The sequence below is a fragment of the Solanum tuberosum genome, unplaced genomic scaffold, assembly GCF_000226075.1.
Source record: "Solanum tuberosum cultivar DM 1-3 516 R44 unplaced genomic scaffold, SolTub_3.0 scf00020, whole genome shotgun sequence".
Classification (NCBI taxonomy): Eukaryota; Viridiplantae; Streptophyta; class Magnoliopsida; order Solanales; family Solanaceae; genus Solanum; species Solanum tuberosum.
In genome coordinates this window covers 1,182,480-1,194,704 of record NW_006238946.1, presented here as the reverse complement: position 1 = coordinate 1,194,704, position 12,225 = coordinate 1,182,480, and the positions used below count along the sequence as shown (strand labels likewise).

The 12,225-nt window shown below is 32.3% G+C and overlaps 2 protein-coding genes across 2 annotated transcripts; one reads left to right on the top strand and one right to left on the bottom strand.

The window, feature by feature from the left end:
- Nucleotides 1-1,089: 1,089 nt before the first annotated feature.
- On the top strand, nt 1,090-1,715 carry LOC102586210 (auxin-induced protein 15A-like). Its single transcript, XM_006340663.2, has one exon. It carries the CDS (start codon nt 1,112-1,114, stop codon nt 1,415-1,417), a length of 306 nt encoding a protein of 101 aa, XP_006340725.1. The 5' UTR covers nt 1,090-1,111; the 3' UTR covers nt 1,418-1,715.
- A 4,729-nt stretch (nt 1,716-6,444) lies between these two features.
- LOC102585876 (small nuclear ribonucleoprotein SmD3b-like) lies at nt 6,445-11,019 on the bottom strand. Its single transcript, XM_006340662.2, has 5 exons — nt 10,753-11,019; nt 7,661-7,713; nt 7,522-7,588; nt 7,391-7,447; nt 6,445-6,869 (listed from the first exon to the last, which is right to left on the bottom strand). The coding sequence occupies exons 1-5, from the start codon at nt 10,909-10,911 to the stop codon at nt 6,807-6,809; spliced, it is 399 nt and encodes a 132-aa protein (XP_006340724.1). The 5' UTR covers nt 10,912-11,019; the 3' UTR covers nt 6,445-6,806.
- Between the last annotated feature and the right edge of the window lie 1,206 nt (nt 11,020-12,225).

Here is a 12,225-nt window from a genome sequence, read left to right as displayed (position 1 = left end):
TAAGGGACGTTTTACAAAGAGTATTAATTGGTTCTAAGAAAATGTGATATCTAGACTTGAATATGTTGATTCGGTTGCGTATATGTTCATTAGCAAGTCATATTGGACATTAGCTTAAGCCAGTTCATTTAAAGTTTGGGTCCATTTGGTCTGCATTAATATTAGCTCTAATTGGCCTTTAAAGTAGTTATCATAATATGTAGAAAATTATATTTGTGTTTGGTTTGTTTGAGATAATCATGACAAAGGAAAAGGATATTTATCAGTTTGATTTATACAAGTCATAAAATAAATATCTAAATTGACCGGGTGATTTATAAGATGACCTTGCTTTTGATCCCGTTTGCTCGAGTAAAACTTCAAGTTTAACAAATTTTGATTAATGAGCAATATTTTTAACATTTAACTGTAAAGGTTTGCTCATGGACAAGTGAGGATCAAAAGTTCAAAATAACTCATTTCTAAGGTCATTGGGTGTAATTTCCTAAAATTAATTTGTTCATTTCAATCCAAGAAAAAAATCGAGAATGATTTTTACAATTTGTCTGTCAGTATTTAACTTTTAACCCTACTTAAATATAAAAATAACTTTTGTATTGGAACTAATTGACGCCAAAGTGAAAGTGCTAGTGGATCCCTAAAAGTTTCGATAAATGCAATTCATGACAGATAACACCAGTAATTCTATCATCAGGAGTTTCTGATGAATAAATTTACCCGTACAATTCATAACTTTAGTACTACATAATATGTTGATGGATATGATACATCATCATAAATATCTAATCGATAAGTATATCACAAATCATGAAAAACTTTAGTAGTACAAAATTATGTGGTGAGTGTATGTATTGATCCAGCTGGCTAGATTGTTTAGTATAATGTGTGTAGGTAGGGTAGAAGACCAATGGGAGGGAGTAAAGAGGGCCTCAATGTCCTCGTACAAACGTACCCATAATAAACCATCCCATTACCTATTCAGTTTCTTTGTCCCCACTCCCTCCACATGCCTTTGTTTTTTCATTTTTCAACTCCATAAATACTCCTTTTTTCCTCTCTTTTTTTCCTCACATTCAATATATTTCTCTTTCTAAACAACAAAAAAAAAAAAATGGGTCTAAAGAAAACAAGTAGCAGCAAACAACAAACAGCAGCTTTGAAACAATTGATCAAAAGATGTTCTAGCTTTGGAAAAAATGAGAATGGGTTCCCTCATGATGTTCCAAAAGGACATTTTGTTGTTTATGTTGGAGAAAATAGAAGTAGATATATAATTCCTATTTCTTGGTTAACATATCCTCAATTTCAAAATTTGCTTCAAAGAGCTGAAGAAGAATTTGGATTTAGTCATGATATGGGCATTACTATTCCTTGTCATGAACATGATTTTTGTTCACTTATTTCAATGTTTAGATGAAAAAATGTTCCATCTTTTTTTTTTAGTCTCTATCATATGATGAGAGATTTTAATTAATTAGGTTATTACTTATTATTATTATAAGTAAATAGGTTTTATTTCACTGACAAAAGGATATTCCCATATATTATAAACTCTTGTGGAGTTTTTTGGGTTTGTATATTTGGTTTTTCATCTACTTTATTGTTGTTAGTTTCATCAGTGGTGTGGATTCTGCACCCGTGGAAATTAAATCTCTTGTTTCTATTGTTATTATTATACAAATTCAATACTATCAATTTTTCTGATTTCCTTTTTATTTTCAAGCAATTATAATTCATCGATTACTTATATACATCGACAATTGTAAATAATATTGTAATAAGACCTTAGAACTTACACAAATAGATCGACAGTAAAATACACAATGAATTTCTGAAATGTAGTACATTTTATTTTAACGTCTGAAAATTCATTTAACTTATAATATCTTTTAGGCTTAAGTCATTCATGGCCCCTTAAAGTTGTCCGCATAATTCACTTAGACACCTCAACTAGGACTCTTACCTATTAGATACTTTAATATTAACGAATATTTATCTATTGAACATAAAATGACAACTAGCTTTAAAACTATTGTGCATGTAATTCACACACATTTTCTTGAAAAAATCATGAATAAAATTACGACACGTGACACATTAGTCTTTAAAATGGTGGGTTGAAGAAGAAGAGGACTTGTACATGGGTGTGGGGTTATTTTCTTTTATAAATAAAGAGATAAATGTTTAATTAAATGAGATTTTAGTTATTTAATTAATACATGCCAAGTGTCAAGAAAATAAGCACTAATTTATTTTTAAATTTTTTTTAAAAAAATCCATTCACGCACTAGCTGTAGTGAGTTAAACTTATTTCGCCACATCAGCTTTTTGTGTTTAATAGGTATATGTTTTGAACAATTTAGGTGTTCAATAGGTACGAGTCCTAGTTAAGGTGTCCAAATAAATTATGCGGACAACTTTAAGGGGCCGTAGATGACTTAAGCCTATCTTTTATATAGTTTCTAAATATAATCAATGTGATTGTTGTATGTTTGATTTAACTGCATATCTAAGAGTATAAATGACGAAGTATTTAGATATTAATCAACGGTTCAATTTTTATTTTTATTTTTTTAATTAATTTTTGTTTGTCAAAGATGTCCTGTATGGTTTTGCACATATATATTACCAACAACTAAGTAACAAATAGATTTGACTACCTAGATTGACCGCTAACGACTTCTCCAGTTTCACGTTTACACTTTTTAACTTATATTTGAAAAATATTTTTTGTATTATCGGGGTATATTAACCAATTATAATTTATCTTATATATTTTAGATAATTAATTCACATTTATCTTAGACATTACCTGTAATTATCGCTCGTGTGATTTGATAGTATGATATTTTTTATTTTTTTAGAGATTATAAAACTTAAACTCTTAATTGTAATATTACAATATATCATATGTTTGATTTTTAGTACAAGGGAAATTATCAAGAATAGTTTCTAGAAAAAACTAGAAAACTTTGTAATTATACTTTGACATTGATAGATAATTTCCAATGGAAATTTTGGGTTAATTTTCATCTTCTAACGCGTTTACTACTATTCTGCTTATAACGTTTTGCTAATGTGTCACAATCAAGGTGTCACATTATTTTGAAAAAGAAAAAAATTGAACTCTTTCAAAATGCTAATTATGTGGCACCTTTTAATTTTCTTGTATTTTTTTTCCATAGATTTAATTATATTAGATTTTATATAGGCTAATATTAGTTAAGAGTTGTTTTATCTACTCTGCCAAAATTCCAAATTTAATTCCTGGACTAACCATATATATTATTCCATTAATTTATTGTTACTTTAAATTCTCTTAGAAAAAGAAAAAGGTCTCGATCCTTATATTAATTATTATCAAGAATAATATTAGTTAGTTTCAATGATATAATCAATAAAGGTTTTGATATGATAATGTGATAATCTAATTTAACAAAGACACATCCTTTTGAAGCACATGGTTGTAGGACCAGACCAGTATGAGCATATTCCTATAACTTATCAATCAATTTAATTAATAATACTTTAGAATTGTAATATGAAAAATTAAATATATAATTTTTGTCCAAATACTAAGTTTGTTTACTTTTATATGGGACGCATGAGTCAGTTGAAGACAAAGTGAGATTAAAAGGGAGACAATGGTAGACATGTGAACAGTTTTAATTTATTAACAAAATAAGCAACTATATATATCTCAAATCATCTTTTATCATCAAAAGTAAGATTTATTAAAAAATAAATTAATTTTTTTTCTAATGACTGAACTAATACTTTTAGTTCCTTAGATTCTTAGGTTAGATTTTTGTCTATTTGGTTTTTCTGTTGTAATTATCTGATGAAATGGAATCCATCATGTGTAATGCATTATCGATCATTAATTAAGTATGACTGCTCATTAATTGTCAGCAGTTATGTAATTTGTGTTTTGGTGGCATTCATATTTTGCCTTTATCATTCTCCTCTAAATATGAAAACACGTGTTCCCTCCGTTTTAATTTACTATTTGTCTGATTATGATTTGATACGAAATTTAAGAAAGTAAAATAGAATTTTGAATTTTATAAGTTTAAGCTAAAGATACATAGAACGTACCAACATATTCTTCAATGTTGTGATCTTATAAAACAATGTCGTGTGCAAAGTCAAAACTAAAAGAGAAAGAGACAATTTTTTTAACGGACTAAAATAAAAAGAAAAATAAGACAATCAAATTGTTAAAGAGAGAACTAATAAGTAATTACAGTACGATCATTAAGTTTAATGATTTTACATTTCTAAGCATATTTTCTTTTATTCCTCAGCCCTATGTGGACAAGAATCTAACTCAACATCAAAAGCTAACTTAACAGGCACGGATGTCCCAAAAACAAATATCTTTGGCCCACCGTATGGGACTCAACATGCCGGGAACCCCTATGACTAAACATTTAAATCGTGAACAATATAAAATTGGTGTCCAACAACGAATAAATAACGAATTGGAATACATCTTACTCTTCACCGTAATAGAGATATGGGCATTGAGCAAAAAACCTAGACTCAAAAGGTGAAGATTATATATCTAAAACCATATAAAGAGACCAAAATGTTGTATTATGTTTTCTGAAAGAAAAAAACAAACGTATTATTTATTATTGTTTTGTTTTCTTGAAGCTGCATTTCTGATTTAGAATTTTTGGAATTTATGAAAAAAGACTAGCTACAAGAAGAGGTATATACATAGTAAAAGCTTTCACCGCCAGCATATGAGAAAAATAGTAATGGTAAGTACTCAAAGAGCTTAAAATTGATTGAGTCAACAATCTAAAACAGACAATTTCCTCATAGAGTATATAACAAAATGGTGACTTTTCCAAAAACAATATTCTTGAGACCATCATTTAAAGTCGGTGTCCCAATATGTACCTACCTAAATATGCATTCATGTTCAACTGGGGTACTCTTCTGCTACATTTTATGCCATTATGAGAAGACATTTCAAGCAATTCCAATTTGAAAAATTCACACACATGAACGCGAAAACCGAGGACAAATTCAGTACCACCGTACAAACAATTGTAGACATTTTTTCATTGGCTAGCATTTAATATGAGGAGACAATCAACATCAATGTTGCACTTAACAACCCTCAGATATCACAAGCCACAGAAAAAAAAGTTTGATTAAATTAGCAAAGACAAAGCAAATGTTAATGGACCCTTTTACCAGTTTGTTAAACAAGTGTTCAAAGTATTGTTGTAGCCATCAAACATGCATTAATTATATTTTTTTTGTTTATGGCTGAGACTGTTCAAGCTTCAATAAACAATCGTTACTAGTCACTGTCTTTAAGTGTGCATATTCCTTAAAAAGGTGTTAAAGAAGAACAAATTGAACCTCCGAATCATTGGTCTAAGTTGTCTACACTTGTTCAATTTATATCTCTTTTCCTCATCTCATTGGTAGTTTACAATGCACTGTCCAGCTTTCCACCACACAATTTGAATCACACCTCTTTTGTCAACCTGCCTAATCAAACTTCCTCTTATGTTCCCACCGTCGTATCTATTTTACTTATACTTTGTTCCCTTTCTTCTTATAGGCATCTAATTATACGGGGAGTTCCAGGAAATCAACCTCAAAACATTCCACCAACTATCTGCTACCTAACACTCTAACACTAGCAATAGGTACCGAATAGCGTATTGTCTCTATTGTAATTTAAGTCCTCATCCATTCCACACCATTGACTTAATACGACCATATGTGAATAATGACACAGCAAGTATATCATATAATAAATTGAAAAATCTAGAATTATCTCCTTGAAACCTTAGAAATGCATTAGACTAGCATTCAATCTCACATCTACAAACAGTTCAGATATATATTCCAAATACCAAGACCAGTTATACTTGGAAGAAAAAGAACATTTCTACACAGTAGTTCATGGTAATTCTGCAGGTGAAATTTTATTTCCCTAATCAAACCGGTAAAACTAAAATTTAGAAACATACAGATTATGGAATGTGCAACGTGAATTTTGGGGCATAACTTTCAGTTTTGTCTGTTCAATTACAACTTTAATTAGGTGCACTAGCTTATTTATTCTCCTCCTAATTAGAATTTAGAGTGCTGCACTACTAGCATACATGACCAAATAACAAAGTATAAAATGTTGAGCCTCCCTGAAATTCTAAATGAACAGCAGAAACTCTCGACCCCAGAACTCAAGATGCAGATGTAATGATCGATAATTCAACCAAATATATGTTTTTGATCCTAACAAAGAATCTGATTTGTATGCATTACCCATTACCTCAACACTGAAAAGAAACAAGGAAAAGAAGGGTACTTTCAACACTCTTCAAGTTCCACGCATATGTTAGCTTAACGATATAAAAGTAGGCTTCTGAAGTCCAACAGATAGTATATGGATCCTCCAACAAGCAACAAAAAGAACCCGAAGAAAACTTGCCTTCCCAAACAAACAGAGTATTCCTTTTGTGATCTCAAAAGGCCCACATCAAGCATTAAAAAGACAGGCCCAATGACATACTTGGGGCACACGGGGTGATAGTGAAGAACTGGACTAATCCATATTTCTTAACACAGGCGAAGTACAAGCACAGAGGCAATTTGAAAAGCACTCATATTCCAGCCTTCTCAAGTCGTATGTGAAAAAGGTTAAAGTTACAAAGTAGACGAATGTGACTCAGACTATTAGACCAAGGAACCAACCTTAGGAATCTACTCCAACATTCTTATACTGAATTTTTACGATTGCTAAACCACATAAAATATAATCCCACATCGAGCAATCATCTTCTTACAGGTGGCACAGTACCCCGACCAGGTGGTGCTCCACGACCAGCAGCCTGAGCCTGCAAGCAAGGTGTTTATAATCAGGTGTATTTCTCCAATAGAAGAGTTGTAAGACTTGGCTTAGCATATTTATGATTAATTCCTTAAATATCGCCTCAGCCTCGCCGAATAACAACCCCCAACCCTTTCCCCCATAACAAAAAGAGAGCCAAATAAAAACGCTGGGAAGAAATGTAGGCAATATAGTTATGTTGAAATGAGGAAAGGATAGGAAGAGTAAAAGTCAAAGGGTTAGCACTTCTTAAAATTGGATGCAGGCAGGAAATATAAATTTAACATCCCCTATAACTAGCAAAAAAAGTTTTTCAAAGAAAAAATAGAAGGAAAGGTAAAACAATCAGATAACGTAAAGTTCCCTCTCCCCTCCTCTTCTTTAAACCAAAAGTAGAGTTGGCATCACCCTCTCGAATTATAACTGCAATGAGCTTGAGGTCTATGAGTACCAGATGAGGTAAGCTTAGAAGTTGACTTCAAATATAAAAGTGCAACTATAAACAGTAAAAACTGAAGAAGCACTCACTTTAGCTCGCATAGCAATAGCACGTCCCCGACCAACACCAAGTGATGTACCTTTTCCCTTCAAAAATGAAAATAAACATAAGCAAAGCACTTGACAGAACTGTGACAATTTAGAAAAAGTGAGGAAAGAACCTTGATTCTTGCTTCTAGCCGCTTGAACATGGGAGCATTCTTAAGCATGTCAGGAATTATCATGAACCTGGTGGAAATTAATGTTCAGACATGATCTTACCAGCAATAGCACAGTATACAAAAAAAGTTAACCATGTACCTGACTTTGCTGCCTCGAATGAAAACATGCTCTAGTTGTGACACTCTCCCATCCTGCAGAGATCAATATTAGCAATGTAAAAGAAACTTTGAATTTCAGTTCACTTCCTTCATCGACTCACCAAAATATGCCTAGAAGTGTCATTTTTAGTATTACCAAAAAAATCAGCATTTGCTAAAAATTAAGATAGTTTTATGTGCTTTATTTAATTTTTATATACAATTTTGTATCTTGATGCATTTTCTTTTCAGACACCATGTGTTTCTCCTTTTACTAAAGAAGAAACATTGTTATAAGAATCAAGGATAGGCACAGCAGTAGGTAAAACTCACTTTTTCCTACTTTTCATAATTTATAGGCAATACTGCATACACCTACCCAAGCAAAAGAAAAAAGTGAAGAACCAAAAGAAGGCATACAGTTGAAAAAATATAAATGTGGAGCTCATTATCAGATAGCACATTAAAGTTTTAAGGCAAAATGCCACAAAATCTAAATCATTACTGTTTCTTCAACTCCCAGCATCTTGATATGACATCAGTAGGCCCAAAATTAGGAAGAACAAAACTTGGAAGATAAAGGTTTCCTAAATTGGAAAGATTTCCTTTCTCTGTTCTTTAGAAAGTTGACGTCCTCCTTAAAATCTCTAGTTTTTCATCTTCTTGTTACGTCCTTTTTGTTAATAAGGTAATGAATTGCATAGAAGGCATCAAGGAGATGCAAAATTTACAGAACAATACTACAGAAAAGACAATGTTAGCTCTATTACAAAAGGTCTAACCTAAAGTTAAGGAGCTAACAAAGTTCAAAAACACATCAGGGAAGTTACAGGGGAAAGGTTGCTCCAGCTACAGAGACATGTTAAGACTCTGGCTTTAAGCTTGAAGCTTGGAGTAAGAGTGCCTTCAAAGCATCTTCTCCTTACTTCATTTTTTGGAGGAATTTAGCTCAACACTAGAAATGACAAGACATTGCTCCAATGACTGGAACTAGCTCCTCCATTAACATGAAGCAGATTTCTCAAGAACATGATAGAATAAAAATAATCCACGAAAGTGATTGGGAATGACCTTCCTAATTAAAAATAAATAAATGAAAAGCACCTAATTTGCACACAATGTGCACTGGTCTGCCAAACTAGTTGGTTTTTTCTTGAGCAATGATGACTTTTTGAAGGCCCGGTGAAGATGGTGGGACTTGCTCCAACTCTCAACTTTTTTTTTTTTTTTTTTTTGATTTGCACCGGGTGTCCGAGTCTCTTTGAGCCCCGACTAATCCCGGGGGTGCACAGGCCCTCGGCAAGGAGTTTCCCGCAAGTGCACCACGACTCTCAACTTTTTTATGATAAGGTAAATGTTAACTCTCATCTTACCAGTCAAGAAAAACAAAAGATCTTTCATTTCCAGTTGAAAGAAATTTCATGAACTCTTCAATTTCCATTGAAAGGAAAAAAGACAGAGAAAGAAAGGTCTACTGGTCATTTATTCTATCCATGAGTGAGGCCTCAAAATGGGTCATCATGGCAGGGAAACTCAGATTTTTCCATTATCAATGTTTGATATGCCTAGTTGTGCCAATTTCTTTAGTTGACAATACAAATTTTATGCCTAGAAGCAACTCGGATGTAGTTATGGATGTCAACGAGACCTTCTCATATTGATGGGAGACAGAAGGAGGTAGAGAAAGAAGCGAGATAGAAGATGTGTTTTTCTGCCAACCTCATTAATGAACAGTATAGCCTTTGTTATGGTAATTAGGAGAAGCAAGAAAAACAACCCTCGACTTTTATGGGCTTTGTCCCTAGGAATCACAATATATTCCCCTTCCTACAAGAATTGTCAGCAAATTGCACCTGTTTTGTATGGTTGAATGAGGCTTTCTATAGTTCCCCCTTATTCGAAAAGGAAGGGAGCAAACTCTTGGTAACTTGAACTTCAAAAACGTTCTTTTTTCTCTAGGTTCTCAAATGCTTTATGCTATCTTAACAACATTGGAAAGGAGATGCTCTAAATCTTTGTTTTTGGGCTACACATCTATGAAGTCAACACCATGTTTGCTTTTCAAGGTTGAGATGTGACAGAAGTAACTCAAATCAGCCAAAAACACAAAAAAGAAAATGGCAAGGTCCACAGTGCTAGAAGCGAAAAGGCGATAAGTGAAGCACACAATTTATGAAAGATTAAGAAATACCATGTAAGCAAATTTCAACTAAAATAACTAATATCAGCATCAAATAACAATAATGTTAATACTCAGCCTATTCCTCGAAGTTGAGATTAAGAGAGTGAACCGCTTCTCATCAGAATCACTTTGTGCATCACTGAGTGGACCACACACTTCTCTTAAATGTATGGCTTCACCAATGAAGCAATAATCCCTTGTTTTGCATTGGTTCATTGCTTCTAAGCAATAAATCAACAGAATTTACATAAAGCTACTCAAAAGGTGAAATTCTTGAGTTAACATAAGTGTTTCTATGTGATTGAAAAATAGGCTTTGTTACTATACAGGAATAAACAGGACTTGATATTTACAGATTTAGGAGAAGATTTGAAATAATAGAGGCCATAATTTGAAATTAAAAGTCAATATATGATATATTTCAGAGCAATCCCAGTCTAGAAATGCCTAACCAAGATAGTATGAATCCAAGAGCAAATTCGAAGAAACCAAGCTACTCAGGTGATCAAGAACTTCCAACTACGAGCAATGTGAATAAGCATATCTTAACAGGGGCAGGTGACACTCTACTGGTAAAATGTGGAACACCTGGTAAATGGATAAACTTAGGAAAAATGAACATGTCATTCTGCGTACTACTTCTCCACTTTGGAAGTTAAACAATTATCCACTATTGTCACCCTAAATAGTGCACTGACAATCAATTAGCTTGTTTCCAAACTAATGCACATGTTAAACAGAATATAGGATAATCGCAAACAAGAGTAAGATACAATATCATAAGCAGACAAGAGAATCGAAGAAAATAACTAGGGTTTAGGGTTTAAGAAACAGAAAAAGAAAGCACATATAATAACGCTTAACAAAATCGGAAAAATCACACAAGAAACCAGAAAGATATGTAAGCGTACTTTAGCTGTGTACGTAATGCTTTCCAGTTGGCAATTCCAGTTATCCTCGCACTCCACCATACTTCCTCTGTATAGCTCTCCACTCTTCATCTCTACCGTCACTATATGCCCTGTCGCTTCATGTAGAAGCTTCACCGGTATGCCCAAGCTCCGACTCATGGCGGATTTCTCCCGCTTTCCTTACTTCTCCAAAAACCTAACGTTGCTGGTTAGAGGAGAGTGCAGCTTCTTCTACTGTGACAGAGTGTGAACAATTGTTTAACCAATATGATCAAACGGTTCTTAGGGCAAATTCTTGCTGGTTCTTGGCCGGTGGATCAATTCTGATCCAACGGTTCTTGTTTACCCGTGTTATATTGATGGGTACGCTTTTCTTTTTCCTTTTCCTTTTTTTTCTTTGGGAAGTTTCATCTGGTAATTTAACTTCACTACCAAATTTTTCCGAGACTTTGCAATTGAATCACCAAATTTCTAAAGTTTCTTATAACACCCACGGAAAGTATAAGGATTAGACTGAATATGTTGTTGTATAATGCAAGTGGAAAAATGAGAGAATGAAAGTGAAGATTTGACTCCAAATTGGACATAAAAAGTTTAACACGAAAGGGGTTTGTAAAAATCAAATTGATCGATAAATTGAATTAAAAAAAAATGTTATTGGTTTATTTGTTTTTGGGTTAATGGATTTTTAATGGTTTTATAAAATAAAAAAATCAAGTTATCGGTTCGGTTTGTTTTAATATTGGGTTATTGGGTAAACTCGTAACTTAATAAGACTGTTGTAATTTATTATTTTCCCTCTACATAAATATTAAATATTAAACTTAGTACCATACTGGTTACTATCTTTATTTTTTAGCCTTCGGTTCACTCTTCACAATGACTTTGAATTCACAACTTCACATTATACGAAACGTCAAAATCCTAAATAAGAACTTTATTCCTCTTAATTTCTCTGTTGCATTTATATGGTTCTTTTCATGTTAGTTATTACTCTGAACATTCTATAAGTTACATTATTATATTATCGCATCAAATTGTTGGAGAATTATATATTTTTTTATAAGAATTTTCTTATTGGTTAAATCAAATACCAAATCGTTAAGGACCAAAACTAATAAATCAATTAAAATTATCTTATTGAATTGATTATTAATTTAACATATTTAAAATCGAAAATCGATAAATCCAACTGATAATACATAAAATCAAACCAAATCGACTGATACACAAGAAGATATCTCACAATTTTAGAAAGTTGTCATATTTAATAAATTCTAATCTCGGTTCGTTATGCCCGTGGATAATTATTTGTGTTAAAAATCATAAATCTCGATATTAAAAATTATAAATATCAGAATAAATTTAAAAATCTACATAAATTGAACCTCAAAAAGTTGCATCAAACTTCAAAATATAAATTAAAATAACAAAAATTGTAAAATCTAAAAATTGCATCTTCGGATATGAGTT